Here is a 16,244-nt window from a genome sequence, read left to right as displayed (position 1 = left end):
AGCACAATTGGATTTGCCACAGGATAAATGACAGTGAGCTTAGCCCATGAAAGGAGGTTGGATTGTAGATAACAAATATTGGAAATTTTAGTGTGGTGGATGGAACCAATGGAGAATAACTGCAAACCTCATAGGCAAGTATAAGCTAGGTCTAGCTTGGATTTTGAAAATGCAGCTTTCCGTCATGCCAGTCCAATCCGTATTTACACATTTTTCGTTTTATAAAGATGTCCCTACATGCTTCGGGTATCCAGGTTATCAACAAAGCCTTCCTAGTTCCCAACATGTGCCAATGAGTGGCTTTGACTCAAATTTCATCGCTGATTTTGCAAGTTCTCATAGGCTCATCGAAGGCTCGCTTGATTTGCAAGGTAATAATGAATTTAGGATCTGTAGACTCATCAACAAGTTAATGAGGGAAGCAAAAGCTGAAGGTAGTGAATGAGGGCAATCGGAAGAGGGTTATAAAAGGTGAAAATGAGACTTGAAAGACTAAAATCAATTGACTGAAAAGGACTGAAATTCAAAACAACAGGAAGATAAACTTTGTGTAAAACAAGAACAAATAGGATGAAAATATAACTAAGATAACAACAAATAATAAAATGAATCCTAACCTACTCAGGAGGTAACCACCATGTGGTGGCTACTGGAAGTACCTCTTAAGATGTTGGCCATTAACAGGGAGTTTTTCGGTTTCTCCCTGTAAAGTTTTCAATCTGTAGGTTCCCTGACCAATTTTTTCCTCAACTTGGAATGGGCCCAGCCATAAGTGTTGGAATTTCATGTGCTTACCTTTTGGCTCACTCAACTTGTCCCATTTCAAGACAAGCTCTCTGACTTGGTAATATTTATCTCCTGCCAGATGGCGATTAAACCATTTCTTCATGATCATTTGGTGATTCCTGAACTTGTTTCTGGCATTATCTCTCAATTCCTCCAACCTCACCAGTTGGTTGATCCTTTTTTGAAGTAAGGCTGAAGGGGTCCCTCTCGAGGCTTGGGAGAGCTGTAACGAGGGAAGGGTAACGTTGGGAGGCAAGATGGCTTCTTGTCCATAGATGAGGAAGTATGGGGAGTTTCCTAATGCTACTTTTGGGGTGACCCTATCAGCCCAAAGGGCGTTTGTTAGGGCGTTGTGCCAGTTCCTCTGGTTGTCGGCGACAGATTTACAGATTATGTGGATGAGGTTTTTATTTGAGGACTCTTCAACTCCATTTCCCTAGGGGTAATAGTTTGATGCATACCTTATGTGAATTGATTTATTGATAGCAAATTCAATCAATTTTAGTGATGAAAAGTAAGAAGCATTATCAAATATGAGAGCGTCAAGGATGCCAAACCTATTGATAATAAATTTCTCAATAAAATATATTACCTCATCTTCGTTAACCTTCCAAAGCGGGACGACTTCGGTCCGTCTAATGAAGTAGTCTGTTGCCGTGAGTATATACTTATGATGCTGGGAAGAGTTTGGAGTGATCTCACCTATGACATCTAGGCCCCATTGCTGGAACGGGCGATAGATCATAACGGGCTGGAGGGGAACAGCTGGCTTTCTTTCTCACCCTGCAGCGGTTTGACACACCCTGCATTTCCGAGTGTAGGCGTGAGAGTCTCTGAACACTGTGGGCCAATAATACCCAGCTCTTAATATTTTGTGAGCAGTGGTCTCTCCGCCATAGTGACCACCTGCTAGGTTGTCGTGCATTTCTTTCAAAACATGATCAACGTCATCCTTTTCCAAAGGAATTACATGCTGAATAACGTCGGTATCGAAGGTTTTTAAGTCGCCATATGTCCATGAAAAGACGTCCTTGTACTCTTTAAACAGCTTAACAAATGCAGCCTTTTCTTGGGGAGAGCATCCCAAGCCCAAATTGACATTTTTTGGGTCTTCTTCGGTTCCAAGGTTGACCAACTCATACTTCATGGATGAGATATGCATTTTGTAGTCAGTTGGCTTCTTAAATTTATCATGCAGGTCATAAAAGTGCTCCATCTTGACAACTGACTTGGGTATTATATTAGGCTGATCATTTTCCTCATCTTCACTCCCGTTCATAAGTTTGTCATGCTCTTTTTCATCAATGACTGCATTTTTGAATGTTTTTTCGCAATGCAAGAACTCAAGGATTTGCTCATCACCTTCAAACACCTGCCAATTTGAGATGTTGTCAGGTATGGATGGTCTAAAAATCAATTCAACATAATATTTATTCTTGTTTAATGTAAGATCAGGCAAAAGTTTCGTAGCCATACCAGCCATTAGATTGGCATCTTGGTTTTGCCATCAAGGTATGTATGTGATATTAAAAGAATCAAAACTGTCAATTAAGCTACATACCTCATGTTCGTATCTTACCAGGTGTGGTGAATTGCAATGTATCATATTCCTTACCTGGTCCACAATTATTTGTGAGTCACCAAAAAATTTAAGATTTCTCACCTTCATATCAATGGCTTTTTTCAGGCCCTGCAGCAAGCCTTCGTATTCTGCCATGTTGTTGGTGCACGCGAACTCCAACCGGCTAGCCATTAGATGTTGGTTCCCTTGCAGGTCAATGAGAATGCTCCTAGCACCTGCACCTTCAAGGCAGTTAGAGCCATCAAAGTAGAGTGTCCAAAATATAGAATCTAATGTTACATCAAATGACCTGCTTCCTACAAAATTAGTTCAATCATCTACTATATTACAGGGTGGGTCATTAGTTGGACTAGGAGGGAGAGCTTCCAACTGTGTTTATTGCAGTTTCTTCAATCGTCTCTACATGGAATTCTCCGAAACAGGTTTCCATGGCGCAAATGTCGAAACTATAATTCCCAAGGATAGAGTTGGTAAACATTACAGGTTCATTGGGGTCGTTTAGTTCTGTCACTACGTACTTCATGTATCTTTCTTGATCAACTCTCAGCATATCACCTTTTCCCTTCTGAGGCAACAAGAGATGGGACCAATCAGTTGAGAAATACCCATTCAGATTTGTTGACCAGTCCCTACTAAGCAGCATTCCATATGCCTCGGGTATGTCGATTACCACTATGTCAATGATTTGTGTGTATTGTGGTTTGGCAGCCATTCGAATCAGCACATCTTTCAATTCTCCAATTACTTTCACATTCATTCTGTCCAGTTGCATAATTCGAGTTCCAGTTTTCTTGGGCATTGCATGCAATCTTTTAGCAACAACGTAAGGCATAACAATGGATGAGGCACCAGAATCTACCAGGAAATTGTATATGTTCATGCTAAAGATTTCAAATGTGATAAGGAAAGGTGGAGTCATGGATTTTGATTTCCTTCCTATCATGGCTGCACTGACATCTTGATGCATTCGATTAATTTTTGATAGAGTGGCTTCCATCGCTGATGGCATTTGGGCTGTACTGGGGGTACTAACAAGTCTAGATGTCGACTTCTTGGTTTGGCTACTCGAATTGGTGGGAGATTTTCAAATCTGTTCATTCATATATTTTCAAAAGCAGATCTCTTTGCTGCGTTAACTTTAACAAATCGAAGTATGTGATATTAGCTCGAGATTTCTTAAGATCATCCACAATGTTGTAATCAATGTTATAAACAGGGTAGGGCAAAGTAAACATACCTGTTTTTCCATTCCTAGGTGGGACTTTACCATTTTGAGTCGCCTTCATTGCATTTGGAGATGTATTATCTTTCTATGGATAGTTCACAACTGGAGTACTCTTGGAATCACCACTAGGTCTACCCTTCTCAACATGAACTTTAGGAGCGGATGGCTTCAAAGGGCAAACATCTTTCTTTGCCTGGTCTACAGGTTTCATCACCCCCGCAAGTGGCCCTTTACTTTGTGTGTGGATTTCATTAGTGTGGATTTATGTCGTACTATCTCCTTCATTGTCATCGCTCTCGTGTGTATAGAAATCCCACAGTACATTGATTTGAGATTCCTCGTCCAAGGGATCTTCTACTTGGTATTCTTCCTCATTTTCTTATTCTAGCTCTAGCTCCACTATAGGTTTTTCTTTCGTAAGGAGCGATTTGATAAGATCCATCTCTTCCATATTTAAATTCCCTTCGTTGGGTGGAGCAGGCAACGCAAGTTGGCCATGACCACCTTCTATCTTCTTATGATAGAAAGGTTTGAAGGATTTTTTGTTGTTATAATCTCCTCCATTCCCATTTGTACTCTCTCCATAATTCCTTTTCATATCGATGACTGTGTTCGTCAATTTCTTAATGATTCGATGCAAACCTTCCACATCTATGGTATCCTTTTCTTTGATCTCAGCCACTTTGTTATCACTCCCATTATTCTTCTTGGATGACTGAGAGGCTTTCTTTTCTTCGGTTGTATGATGACATGCTGTGAGACTGATCATTTCATTCTTGACTTTTACTGCTTCATCGATAGCACCTTGTAAGGTTTGTGCGTTACTCCTCTTGACCCACATTGCAGTAGGGATAGGGAGAGCAGTGATGTAGAATTCCATGAGCACCTCATCAGTAGGTCTAGCGTTAGCCGAGATTCTGTTGAGCAAAGTGTTGAACCGGATGTTAAAATCCTTGACCTTTTCTTTGGCTTGCATTTTTAAACGGGATAGTTCTAAAACTAAGGTCGCAAGCGTCTTATCATCGCTAAACTTGTCTAAGAAGGCATGTTGAAAGGCACCCCATGAGGTGATTGATCCTATTCTCAAGCTAAAGTACCATGTGGAGGCCACACCAATCAGGGTAAAAGGGAATAAGTGACATAGTACATCTTCATCGGCTACCCCCAACATGCACACGGCTAGGAAGAAAGAGTGAATATGGTTATCAGCAGTGTCTCCCCGCTCAGGGTCAAATTTAGGCAATACTCTTTTTGCGTTCTTGGGTAAGGCATGTTGCTACCCAGGTACCACTACGACATCTTGTGCAAGCCAGGGAGGGAGTGCTCCCGGAGGAGGTGGGGGTTGATTCCCACTTGGAGGAGGCAGTGGAGGCGGATTCCCACCCAGAGGGGGCGGTGGAGGCAGATTCCCACCTGGAGGGGGAACGTTAGCCATATTATGGATAGGGAGGTTCTGGTTGAAGGTTTCTTTGAGGTGTTCTTTGTTAGGATTTTCCAAATCAGGCCAGGGATTACCTTTAGAGGGGAATCCTCAGGAATTTCCTCCCAAGGAGTGTCGATACTTTGCAAAGACTCTAGTACAATATCTTCAAGAGAAGGGGTTGCAGATGTCTCTTCGCTTATGGGGAATACCCTTACCTTTCTTTTAGTTGTCAGAGGTAAAGAGTGAAAGATGGGGAGCTGAGAGAGGGAACGAGCGTAAGCTCGAGTAAGTACTCTAACTAGTTGTTTCTGAGTGACAGGATACTCTCACAGTCTCTCTTCTTTGGGTAACCCAAACACGGGACTTAGAGGGATCTCTGCTTCTTCGAAATGAGGCTCTTCCAAATTGGTGGAATGATCTTTTCGACCTTTACGATCCATACATTAATATTTTTGAATCCATGCGTGACATTTATAGATGAAATCATGAAAAGCTATGGACGGCAGTTCAGGCCCTCCTTCTAGCACCAATTTTGTTGACACAACGAATTTTCGTGTGCCAACAAAGGGGAACCAACCCGATCGTAGATCCTGATTAGATCTGCTTTCGTTTGGAATCAATAGTTTCGACGGGTTTTAAAGGATCCCGTAAACTATTATAGGTGTTGAAAGATTTCTCTCCAAAGGAAGACTTCCATTAAATCAACAAAAGGAACAGCTAACCTATATGTATCAGATCATATCTATACTTATTCTAACTACTTATGCTAGTCCTAACTATTGTAATCTATCCTGCATGAGCATAACAAAAAGAGATTAAACATCATATATAGATTCCAAGTCCAAATGAATCAATTATTGGTTCAAAAATGAACAAGGATGTATTAAATCTTAATTGCAATCTAATTACTCATACAGGAATAAACATTCCTTTTCCTACAAATGAAAATTGCAATTGATGTTTAATATAGCTTCGAATTAGAGACCGCTCATGAGTTAACCATGATAACGAATTATATTCGAATAACCAAGACTAATCATAAGCTATCTATTATCACCGTGCACAAAAACAAAACATATATATCCTCATGCCAGTCACAACACCTTGATTCCAAATATGAAAGAAAAAGGGAAGTGAATATGAAAAAAGGCTTCTTCTTGACCGAAACAGTCTTCTTTATTAGCATAATAAAATCGACCCCTCTTCTGCCAGAAAAAAGTCCTCCTCCCATCTCTAGAGGTAATATTCATGCAAAAAAAGGCTGACCCTCCGTCTTCCCCCTCGACTTTTCACCTTCCTCCCCTTTTCAATATACAAATCAAAATATACAGACGTAGAACGGTCGGTGAAACCGCTGACACGTCGAGGTCACATTTGCTGGGGCGTTCTATTTCCTGGGGGGAATGAATGGATGTCAATGGAAAGGAGAATGATTGTGTGTCATCTCTTCATGATGAAACCCGAGACAACATCATTTTCAGAATACACAGGTAATGCATGGAAACCCTATCGTGAATACCTAAGGCCCGATCTTAAATAGAGTACACCTACATATATATATTCTTCGGATCCACTTATGCATCTTTTACCCAGAGCCATTCTTGATGCTTATGCATCTGCTCTTCGACCTCGCTTGCCTTCTCTTGGTCCTCACCTGCAGAAATAATCAACATCAGCTATGCTTATGAAAATATGATAGAAATGCCTAAAAACACAAATCTTTCCCTCAATAAAACTTTTATAAAATCAAAAGGAACAAGTGTGAAAGAATCAACCCCTGGTTTAGCCAAGGTTGCGATGCGATCAAGTCACAATCACACATCGCAGCGGGCAGTCACATGCAACATCACCCCTGGTCCCGCCGATTGCGATTTGCGATTGGCTGGACCCGAAAATATATGTGTTGCGTTTAATAATCCTGGCGGGTCCGCCATATCACATCGCGCTTTATGTATAAACGTTGGGTTTCACCGATTGCGATTTGCAATTAGGGAGCAGACACGAAATCATATGTGTTATGCTTAATAGTCCCGTCGAGTCCGCTGTATCGCATCGCGCCTTATGTATAAGCTTTGAATTCTGCCAATTGCGATTTGCGATGGGCTTCGGACCCAAAATCATATGTGTTGCACTTAATAATCTCGGTGGGTCTGCCATATCGCGGAACACCTTATGTATGGGCCTTGGGTTCCGCCGATTGTGATTTGCGATGGAGGAGTGGACAAGCGATTGCAATAAGCGATGTAACGGTGGACCCGAAAGGATATGGACGTGGTTAATTGCATTTGAAGTCTGGAAGGTCCTCGCTTATCGGATGCAAAAGAGGAAGGCGCAGTGTAACCACGGAAATTGAGAGATTGCGATAGCGATAAAGGCAAGCATCGAGAAATGTAAAAAGACCAAAAAAGCGCGGAAAGGGTAAGTTAAATATGCTTGCAAATTATTTCTATTACACAAGTGTTATAATAGAAATAAAGGCGCGATAGAAGGTTTTGTGGGTTGAGTCCACATACTACCATAGTAAAGAGTGGGGGTTGGTTACTTGTGTAGGCATAGAGCACCATGAAGGTTTATGAGGACTGAAAAAATCTCGGTGAAAGATATGAATGAAGGGCTAGACTGGGTTATAAATGAATCACGCTGCAGAGATTTATTCATGGGGTGTCTTAACCATTAAGAGTTGAAGATTTGACTCGGCAGAGAGTTAAAATCCCTGGGATAAAAACAAAGCATTCGGAGAGTTATCATTCGGAAAAATGAAAGATCAAACTTCTAGGGGACCCATTCAAATTTTCCACCAGAGCAGGTTTTGATAGGGTGGTGGTTGTGGCCACAACATAGCCCAAGTAAGAATGACAACTCTCTCAGCATGGACTAATCCAGGAGGATCTTGTCAGATCAGTTGCATAGGTTCAGTTTCGTCGTTAGGATTCAGTGTCTGGTATCTTCAACTTCGACAGTAATGTTATGGTTGTCTAGTGTTGGTTTTCATCGTGATATGGTTTTGTACGTGGTTGTCGTCAGTTCCGCCAGGATTTGGTCGTTGAAGTGGGTTGGTCATCCGCCTTGTAGGGTTTGGTTGTCGACAAGGGTTTGCTGTCATGTGATGTTTGTTGCAAATGTCGCTTTGTGACAAAGAAATGTGTAATGGGTTTATGTAAAAGTGTAAGTCTTTCACACTCAAGACTAAACCTAAGTCATTATATAAACCTATGTTAAAACCTAATGACTAAAACCTAGCCCTAAAAAGCTATGGTAAAAAAAACATGTAATTCAAACCTAACGCTAGAACCTAATCCATGTATTAAAACACATTAAAATCCTAAGGTTCCTAACCCTCGGACCTTGTAAACACATTTCATAACATAAAAACATTGCAAAACATTACAAACACAACCCTAACCATCGGACTAGATCGTAACGGAGTCTAATCGTGCTGGACAATGTGATCAAATGCAGGGAAGCTGTTGGGGCTTCAGAACCGCGGAGTTAAAACGGTTAACCTAGCTGCACAAAGGATCCACCGTAACTGCAGCATGTGAACATCTGTGGTTAACCGCCATGGCATGGGGTTGGAGTCTGGAAGCCACACCATCAGCCGAGACCGTCACGAGGCAGCTGCCACATGCAGCGTTGGAAAGCGGTTCCGAAACTGCGGGATAAAACTGGATCCGTGTCCCTTTGTGGCTTGACTGCATGCTATTCACATGGGCGGTTAATAACTTCGCGCAGTTAACCTGACTGCCAACGGATTGTGGTTATTATAAAGTCATTTTTGGGTTTTTAATTGTATTTTTGGATATCAATTAATTCCTAAACCATAAACCCTAATTTAACCCTAAGGAGCTGCTGGTTCATTCCTAAACTTGGCATGAAGGAGTTTGAATGCATTTGCAGGGTTATAAAGGTAGTTTTTCTCATTGAAGATGGGATGAGTGGTTTTGAGTTTTATGTGCAAATTCTGGAGGTTATAGATTGTTTTTGTTTTCACTGTAAGAAGAGCATCGAGAGTCGGAATTGGGAACCATGACAAGCGTTGGAAAGATATTTCAAAGAGCTTTCTTTTTACATTGACCAGAAGTGCCTGTGTGCATAATCAGTCTGGTTAATTTTCTGTTTAATCGACCTCCTCAAATTCAATACTAATAAAGTGGTTGCCAATCTTGAAAGCGGACCCGAAGACGTAGTCCATCAAGGTGAACTCTGTAATCAATCTTGTTGTTTGGTATCGCTGTGTTTTTGTTGCTTTTCACTTTTTTTTACATCTTGCTTACGTTTTTCATCTGTCTTAAAGTCTTTCTTCTCAAGCAGTTCTCACGGTTTAAGCACTTTAAGTTAACATTCAGTTCATTGTTAGCATAATCAATTCTACTTCAGTTTAGCATATGATCATTTCAGATCATGGACATTTAGAATTTCTTCTACATTTCTTCTGCAAATTTTTGACCTATTTGATCTAGGTCACTTCCAAAAATGATGTCATCTACATACACAACAATTATTAGCGAATTTTCATTATCAGATTTAATGTACATGTTATTGTCTATTGTTCCTCATTTAAAACCCCGTTGTTGTAGATATTTGTATAGTCTTGCATACAAAGCTCTTGGAGCTTATTTTAACCCATGTAGTGTTTTCTTTAGTCTGCAAACCTGATTTGCATCTTCAAATTGTTGAAATACTTTTGGTTTTTTAATGTACACTTCTTCTTCTAACTCACCATTAAGAAAGTTTGATTTGACATCCATGTGATAAATTTTAAAATTTCTATGACTTGCGAATTCCATAAACATTATAATAGCTTCTAATCTAGCTACAAAGGAAAAGTTTTCTCCAAAATCAATACCTTCCACCTGAGCATAGCCTTTGCAACTAATCTGGATTTATTTCTTACCACTTGTGCCTCTTCATTCAACTTGTTTTTAAACACCCACTTGGTACCAATGATATTTTTGTCTTTTGGTCTAGAGGTCAGTTCCTAAGTGATGTTTTTATCTACATGATCCAACTCTTCATCCATTTCCTTTATCCAATGTGTATCTTCACTTGCTTGACTGAAATTTTTGGGTTCTATTTGACACAATAGAGCAATATTTTCCTATATAGGATTGTCCATGAATTTTTTTCTTGTCTAAACTCCTAGTTATTTATCTCCAATTATTTGGCTCTCAAGATGTTTCTTTTGTACATACCTGGATGGATTTTTGTGCCCCTATGGGGTCCTTTCTCCTTCTTCTTCTTCATCTACCTCTTCTTGTTATGCATATTCTTTGAAAACAAACTCTCCATCATCTGATTTTCATTTTCTCGAGGTTTTGATAAGTATGGAAAGGTTTCATCAACCATGACATCAATGCATTCCATGATCTTCTTAATTCTCTTTTTATAACACTTATAAAGAAATGAATACCCAAGGAAAAGACCCTCATATGCTCAAGATTCAAATTTACCCAATTTGTCATCATTCCTTTTCATGTAGCATTTGCTTCGAAGACTTTGAGGTGTTTTAGTGAAGTTGGAATTCTTTAATTCATTCAAAGCACTTATATGCTCTGCTTCAAGATAAACCACATCTTTAACTGCTTCTTCAAAGTCTGAATTGTCTTTAAATTTCAAATCAGATTCTAAAGCCATAAGCAAGCATTCATTATGCTCTTCACTAGATGATTGTTCATTGCTAGCTTTAGATGAGTTATTGTCTTCTTTAGAATAGAAACTCTTCTTTCTTTGAGTCTTTCCCTTTTGGTATTTTTTAGATTTAATTTTGTTATTTTGTTCCTTTTTTTTCTTGTTTGTTAGCTTTAGGACATTTTGAAGCAAAATGACTAACTCTACCACAATCAAGGCATTTAAAGGGAAACTCTCCTTTATACTTGTCTGATCCTCTATTTAACTTCCTCACAAATTGAGCCATCTCCTGATCTAGGTCACAATTCGAGTAATCTTGATGTTCTTTATACTTCTTTGAAGCTTTGAAGGTTACCTCCTTTGGTCCTAATTTCTCTTGTTCAATTCTCATTTCTTAAGCTATGAGAATTCCATGAAATTGTTCTATAATGAGAGTGCTCAGATCATGTATAGTCTATCCAGTTAGATCTGGGGTTTGGTCAGCCTCTACTAGATCCGGACAAGAGAGAAATTAAGACGGAAAAATTCCAGACCTTCACAAAAAACTTCAATAGGAAGTCTTTTGCCTACTGGATATAGGGTTCAGATCTAGTGGAAATTTTGAAGAAAACCATTCATAACAATCTGGGTATAGCAACAAGGTTCCAAGTTTTGTTATATGAAGTGAAAATTCTCCAGGATTCCCTACAACTGAAAAATTATGTTGTGGAAAGGGATTCTACCATAATATTAAATCTATGGCTTTAGGATGGAGCTATAGGCTTCAAAAATGCCAATACAAATTATAGAAACCGTAATGGTCCAACCTCATTCAAGGATGATGTGAAAGGAAAGACGGTCACTCCATCTAATTAGATCCAAAATATACCAGGACCCTACATAGTCAAGCAAATGGACAAGGTACCAGCTATGGATGTAAAAACCCCAACAGTAAAATCATATTTTGTTGATCTCAAAACTAAGGCATTAATATGCATATTTAATGGTTTTTTGCTGAGACCTAAAGAACTATAACAATATGATGGTTCAACTGAAACAATTTTCTAATACGAGCACGCTCTTGTGGAGTTTCGAGGTCTAGGGTTTAGTGCTTCAAACCTACAGGCTCAGAACCAGTTTTGGAAGCACATAGAGACAGGATAGAGGATCTACTCAACAGAGGTCGAGGACTGACCCGACAAATGGTAAACGGGGGGTCCACTAGGACCCCATCCTTCAAACAAGTTATAATGCAGAAACAGAAAGTGCAAGAAGGATTTAAAATCACTGGCTATGGAGAGCGTAAGGAAAATAGCGGAACCAGTAAAGAAAGGACACAGAAGTTGCAAAAAGAGACAAGAAACAACCCAAAAATGAAAGAAAAAGTAAGTAATGGAAAGGAGAATAGCGACAAAAGGGCAGATGCAGACCAAAGAGACACAACACCAATAAATATCCAAACAGAGGAAGAAGAGGAACATGAGGCAGAGAAGCAATCTCGAGATGAAGAGGAGAAAGCAACAGCTCTAAACCCCAGTTCCAACAAAGCAACGCAAGGAGCATGCAAACCAAAAAAAATAGAAACCCTCAGAGTGGTTTTCTCAGATCCGGACATTCAAGCCTATAGAGAACATATGTCGGAACATGCAATAATATGCAAGTTCATGGGACTGTGGCCAACGGAACGAGCGCTCTGTCAATGGATCAAGCAACATTGGAAACCTAAAGGTGATGTTAAACTACACCTAGGGGCAAAAGGTTTTTTTACTGTTGTTTTTACGAACTTAGAGGACAAGGACAGGGTTTTTGATGGAGGTCCTTACTTCTTTGCATCAGCAGGACTCTATATGAGACCCTGGAAAGCCAACTTTGTGCCAGAAAAAGAAACCTTCACACAGGTTCCTGTGTGGATCCGCTTATTCTCCCTTCCAATAGACTATTGGGGATTAGCGACGCTTAAGCAAATAGGAGACCGTCTAGGAACCTTCATCAAAGCTTCAGAAGCAATGATGCAACGAAGATACACTTCTTGTGCAAGAATCTGTGTGGAGATGGATGTCTCAGGAGCTCTGCATGAAGGCTTATGGCTGGAGTTTAGAGATGAGGACTATTTTCAAGCCATCGATTATGAGCAAATCCCCTTCCGATGTAGAAGGTGTCATGAACATGGACACCTTGTCAGAGAATGCCCTTTAAACAGAACAGGGGAAGAGCACAAACCAGAGCAAGCAGCAAAGAGCAAAGAAGCCTTCACAAAGCCAAAAGCAAGACAAAGAGCTAACAGGAAAAGAATGAACAGAGCAGGGGTAGACCCAGGCATCACCAACAACACCTTTAGCATTCTGGAAACCGATACAGATTCAGAAGGAACAAACAGGGAAAAGAAACTTAATGAAGAGCCAAAAGACAAGCAAGGACATAAAACAAAGGACGGGGAGGAAAATCTAATCAGAACAGAAGTCCAAATGCAAGAGCTAGAAGACGAACGCGATGAAGATACTGATATGCTAACCAGCGATGGGGGTAGTGAGGAGATGGAGCTCAATGAAGTTCTAGAGAAGGAAGGGGTGAACCTACCAGACATGGAAAAAAATTGGAGAACTCAAGGACTGGAAAATATTCCGGAAGAAGAAATAAGGAAGATCAGTGATCTATTCATCGCAAGACAAAAGGCGGAATTAGACAGGAAAAACAGGAGATTAGGTATAGCAAAAGGCACAGGAAATCATTCAAAGAGCATTTCTCTTAATCCAACAGGTCTGAAGCAAAGAAAGAAAAGAGGCCGAAGAACAAATGGGAAGGTGTTTCAAGATTTGGGGATTTTAATGTTAAATTCAGGCAAAATGAAGGCTCTAAATGCCTTCCCGTCTTACCAATAATATATCTAGTTATAAATGAAAATCATTTCATGGAATGCAAGAGGGCTCAATAGCCAAGCAAAACAAAGACTTCTTAAGAGAAAGTTTCAAAAAGAAAAGCCGGATATTATGTTCATACAGGAAACCAAATGTGCCATTAATCAAATGGTGAACATCAGCAAAAGGTTGGGTAAACCTATAGAATTTATAGATGTAGCCAGTCAGGGATGGGAAGGAGGCATAGTTACTGTTTGGGACACCAGAGTGGTAGATATCCTCTCAATGGAAGCTACAAGATCGTTCGTAGCCACGGAAGATCAAATGATAGGTAATTCTGAAACTTACTTATGCATAAATGTTTATGGACCGCAAAGGTTAGAAGATAAATTTTCTTTTCTTAGTTCTATCATGAGTTTAAAGCTTAGACATCCCACCTCGAAGATAATCATGGGCAGAGATTTTAATATGATAACCTCTCTCCTGGAGAAGAAAGGAGGAATCAGAAGGCTCAATAAGGATGCAAAACTCTTTGCTGAATTCATTGATTCTGCCAAACTAGTAGACATCCTTCCCAAAAATGGTTCCTTCACTTGGAACAATAGGAGAGGAGGAGAGAAGCTGATTGCCTCTCGTTTGGACAGATTTCTGATCTCTGAAAGCATTTTACTTGAAGGAATAACAGTGGATTCTGACATTCTTCCCAGTGGAGGATCAGATCACTGGCCAATCTCTTTGGAGGCAGCCTTCCTAGGGACCCCTAGAAACAAGCCCTTCAGATTTGAAAAGTTCTGGTTGACTCACCCCAATTTTGTACATTTGCTGGAGAAATGGTGGTGTGAACCATTGGATATCAGAGGAACCAGAATGTTTAAGCTCCAAAGCAAATTAAAACACATCAAAAACAGAATTAAAGAATGGAATGCAACTGAATTTGGGAACATCTTCCAGGAAAAAACCATCATAGAGGGCAAGTTAAATCAAATTCATAAGGAATGGGCTTCGGGGAACAACAGTGAAGACTCAAGGGAACATGAGAAGGCATTGATGCAACAATGGAAACTCAGTTGTCAACAGGAAGAAACACTCTGGAAACAAAAGTCAAGGATCCAGTGGCTAAAGGAAGGAGAACAGAACGCCAAGTTTTTCCATAGATCCACGCTGGACTACAGGGGTGCAAATAAAATTCTTCAGCTCAATAATGAAGCAGGGGAAACTCTTCAAAATCACAAGGAAATATCAACTTTGCTTACTAGGCACTTTAACCACATAGCTCAGGAAACACAGGAAGAAAGAACAGAGGCCATAGAGGAACTAACCCAAGCTATACCCCACATCATAACTAATGAGCAAAACTCAGCTCTGTTAAGAGCTGTCTTGATGGAGGAAGTGGAATAAGCTGTCAAGAGTATGCCGAATGATAAGGCACCTGGGCCTGACGGTTTTACAATAAATTTCTACAAAGCCTGCTGGCCTACTATTAAAATAGAGGTTTTGGAAGTTGTAGAAGATTCCAGACGTTCCTGTTCCATTCTCAAATCGCTGAACTCTACCTTCCTAGCTCTAATTCCTAAGGAAGAAGAGGCCAACTCTCTAGAAAAATTTAGACCTATAGCTTTATGTAATGTGATATATAAAATCATATCTAAAGTTATAGCCAACAGACTTAAGCCAATTCTTCCTGACTTAATTTTGGAAGAGTAGTCAGGCTACGTGGAGGGCAGACAAATTTTGGACAACATCCTTTTAGCTTAGGAGATGGTTCATACCCTTCAGACAAGAAAATTAGCAGGTATGCTAATGTAGCTAGATCTCTCCAAAGCTTTCGACAAGGTCAACTAGAATTATCTGGAAGCCATTCTGAATGCTTTTGGCTTTGAAAAACAATGGACCAAATGGATCCTAGCTCTGATTAAATCCACCAAATTTTCTATCTTGGTCAATGGCTCCCCCTCAGAACCTTTCTCCCCCTCCCTAGGCATCAGACAACAAGACCCTCTCTCCCCATTCCTTTTTGTGATCCTTATGGAAGGGCTCGGCAGACTCATTCACAAAGTAAGAGATGAAGGAAAAATCAAAGGATTACATCCACTTCACTCCATACCTGCAACAACGGACCAACAGTTTGTAGATGACACAATGCTGCATGGCACTCCAATGGTGAAAGAAGCCAGGGCTTTCAATAACATTCTAAACCTCTTCAGCAAAGCTTCAGGTATGGAGATTAATCATGCTAAATCTACTATTTTCTTCTTTAATACTCATCTAGCCATTCAGAAGCATCTATCCAATATTATAGGCTTTCGAAGGGGTAGTCTGCCCTCTAAGTATCTGGGAGCCCTGCTTACGACTAAACCTTGGCAAAAAATTCATTGGGAAAAAATATTGGCGAAAATGGAGAAAAGATGTAAACATTGGACTCATAGGGCTCTTAATTTTGCTGGAAGATTGGTCCTCACTAAAGCAATACTGCAAGCCATTCCGCAGTATCTGCTTTCCATCATGCCGGCTCCTAGTGGAGTCTTCCAGAAAATTAGAGCTATACAAAGATCATTTCTGTGGAGTGGCAATGCTGAGAAAAAGAAATGGGCACTTGTGGCCTGGAACAAACTATGCAAATTGAAAGCAGCAGGGGGCTTAAATTTAGTAGATCCCTACACCATCAACATGACATGCGGAGCCAAGCTGTGGTGGCGTTGGTTGAAGGAACCCAATCTGCCATGGGCCAGACACTAGAAGGAGAAATACATTCCCGACTGCAACGAA

General features: G+C 40.2%; 1 protein-coding gene across 1 annotated transcript; it reads left to right on the top strand.

The window, feature by feature from the left end:
- The first annotated feature begins 13,517 nt into the window (after positions 1-13,517).
- Positions 13,518-14,876, top strand: LOC149153024 (uncharacterized). Its single transcript, XM_089443664.1, has one exon. The coding sequence runs from the start codon at positions 13,518-13,520 to the stop codon at positions 14,874-14,876; it is 1,359 nt and encodes a 452-aa protein (XP_089299790.1).
- Positions 14,877-16,244: the final 1,368 nt, after the last annotated feature.

This window comes from Pinus tabuliformis, chromosome 9 (genome assembly GCF_031772625.1).
Source record: "Pinus tabuliformis cultivar Carrire ecotype Pingquan chromosome 9, CPIR1, whole genome shotgun sequence".
NCBI lineage: Eukaryota > Viridiplantae > Streptophyta > Pinopsida > Pinales > Pinaceae > Pinus > Pinus tabuliformis.
This window is presented reverse-complemented; position numbering and strand designations above follow the sequence as displayed.

What these genes read in the sequence shown, in the direction of transcription:
- LOC149153024 (XM_089443664.1), top strand. Translation starts at nt 13,518, where the DNA reads ATGAAAATCATTTCATGGAATGCAAGAGGGCTCAATAGCCAAGCAAAA.